Raw genomic sequence first — 2,402 nt, forward strand, 5'->3', positions numbered from 1 at the left:
CCCAGTTTTATATCATCAGCAAACTTGCTCTATTTTTTGTTGGGCACATCCGTTCCTTCATTAATCTGTGCAGCATATGGGACATTTCTTGCACTCAAGTGAGGGTGAAAAGACACATCATTTTGAGTTCCCCAGTTTGGCAGCATTTTGTGAAGTAGAAATACGTGGGTATATCTAAATCCCTGCCCTGATGCATAGCCTAATAGAGATGAGACATCAGGCCCCAGCTTTGCAGATGTTTGGTGTTTCTATCTCTTACCATTGCTTCTGATTAAAGTAATACCTTCTATGTAATTTCAAGTTTAGCAGCTGTTCTCTCTCTAGCTATGTGACTTAAGATGATGAATCTTCTGAATTTCAGCTATTGCTGTTTATTTTTAACATATTCTTGGTTGTGATTTTATTTCTGATATTAACCATAGTCTGTTAAAATGCTTAAGAATCAGAAAACTCCCCAAATAATTTTCTTACATGTCTTATAGATCTGAACTTTTTCTGGAATTGATTTTTGTGTTTGTGGATATCAGAAAAACAAAACCAAAATTGTCATTCTTTTTATAGGAGACTGTTTCAGAATCAGCCAGCCTGTTACCCTGAAAATATCTGTGTTTGGGCAAAAAAATCACTGAATCACTGTACATTATTTTCTTTTGTCAGACTACTTTAATACATGAATCTTGAGCACCTGAGTCACTCTCACAGCTCCCTAGGCGTGAAAGACTATTTATGCAATTAAACAAATGAAAGAGGAGATGTAAAATGGAAGTAGTACTTGTTAAACTGCAAATACTTATGGCAAATTTACTTGTCTCTTAAGGAACTGGAGTTATACAAAGACGAACTTCTAACAAAGCCTGCACTTCTTGCCATCAATAAAATGGATTTGCCTGGTGCAAAGGATGACTTGAATGAACTTATGAAACAACTACAGAATCCTCAAGGTAAATCAACTTTGAACAATTATTTTTGACAGAAGTAGTAATAAGATTTCAGCAGGGGTAACTGCGTTGGGAAGGAGTTGTTTCAAACTGAAGTTGGCTATTAAGTTTATTATTTGAACATATGTTTTAAAACCACTTCCTGCATTTAGAGCTCTGTTTATATGCATTTGTAGTGCTGGCTTCACTGTTGACAAAGTATTTTAATAAAATGGAGATATTCTAGAAGATCTTTCGCAGCTATGATATGGGAGAGTAAATTTCCAGTCTAGGTATGCTGGATAACAGTAGCCTCCGTTGAAGGTCCCCTTACAGACACGGATGTGTATAGAATTTATTATGTGACTTTGGCCAGAACACCTGAAAATTCTGGACAGGCCTATGTAGGTTTACTTCAATTTTGCTATTACATTGGGGTGAATTTCTTCCTGTTTCCTGGAGCGTATAAGAACCAGGAAGGCTTAAAACCATTCATCTCCCATATTCTACAACTTGGGATTTCTTTGTACTCATCTTAAAGTAAGGGTATAAAATCTTCTAACGAGAACGCAAGTGTGGTATAACTGCTATGTTAGTGCTCGTCTTCTGAGACTTTAGCTATTTTTTTAAAGATTGATTAAACAAATAATACTTCTGTATTAATTGCACTTATGTTTGTTACTGTAACTTTTTAAAGCTCATTTTTCTAAATTTAATGGGATTTTATGGGCTTTGTAGTGATACAGTATTTGGGGATTGTAGTAACTCTTTCAGTATTGTTTTTCAGACTTCTTACACGTACTACAGGAAGAAGTGATTCCTGCAAATACACTTGAATTCAAGGATATAATTCCTATATCTACATATACTGGAGAAGGAATTGAGGAACTTAAAGCATGTATAAGAAAATCTGTAGATGAGGAGGCAGAGAAGGAGAATGAAGAATACCGGAAAAAGAAACTACTACTTTTACAAACTTCAGAAGAACGGATGAATAGAAGCTAGTGTTCTTGGCTGGATCCAACGCATCTCTGCTCTCCCCATTTGTCTCGATTTCTTTTGGCACTTGGGTAGAGCACAGTGGGGGGAAAAAAACGGGTTTTTCTGACTTATGTTGGCTACCAGCTCAACAGAGTAAAGACCAAAGTATGTGCAACTCAAAGCATTGCTTAACAACTGATGATCCCTGGACTATTTTTTGCCAAATGAGATGAATGGAAGGAATATAACATTCACAGGTAGCAAAGGAGCAAGTTCAGCCACTTCGAGTCTTCTGCCATGGGCGTCAGAAACACCAAAGGAAATTTCTGATGGAGCAGTTTTCCAGGGTCTAGTGCTTCTAATGTGAAGCAGTTCTGCTACTTTGACAGGCATCAGATTGTGGGGGTTTTGTTATTTTTTAAAGAGTTAAAGGAAAATACAAATGGCTGCAAGGAAGTGACTTGTATGAGCACGAAAAAGCAAGGCTGATGTGTAATGTTGGGA

At 36.8% G+C, this 2,402-nt stretch overlaps 1 protein-coding gene across 1 annotated transcript; it reads left to right on the forward strand.

The window, feature by feature from the left end:
• Positions 1-817: 817 nt before the first annotated feature.
• On the forward strand, positions 818-1,922 carry LOC104471060 (GTP-binding protein 10-like; the record flags this gene model as incomplete). Its single annotated transcript, XM_010086249.1, has 2 exons — positions 818-941; positions 1,705-1,922. Coding segments are annotated over 2 exons (342 nt in total), but the record flags the coding sequence as incomplete, so codon positions are not given.
• Between the last annotated feature and the right edge of the window lie 480 nt (positions 1,923-2,402).

The sequence above is a fragment of the Pterocles gutturalis genome, unplaced genomic scaffold (genome assembly GCF_000699245.1).
Source record: "Pterocles gutturalis isolate BGI_N339 unplaced genomic scaffold, ASM69924v1 C12096577, whole genome shotgun sequence".
Classification (NCBI taxonomy): Eukaryota; Metazoa; Chordata; class Aves; order Pterocliformes; family Pteroclidae; genus Pterocles; species Pterocles gutturalis.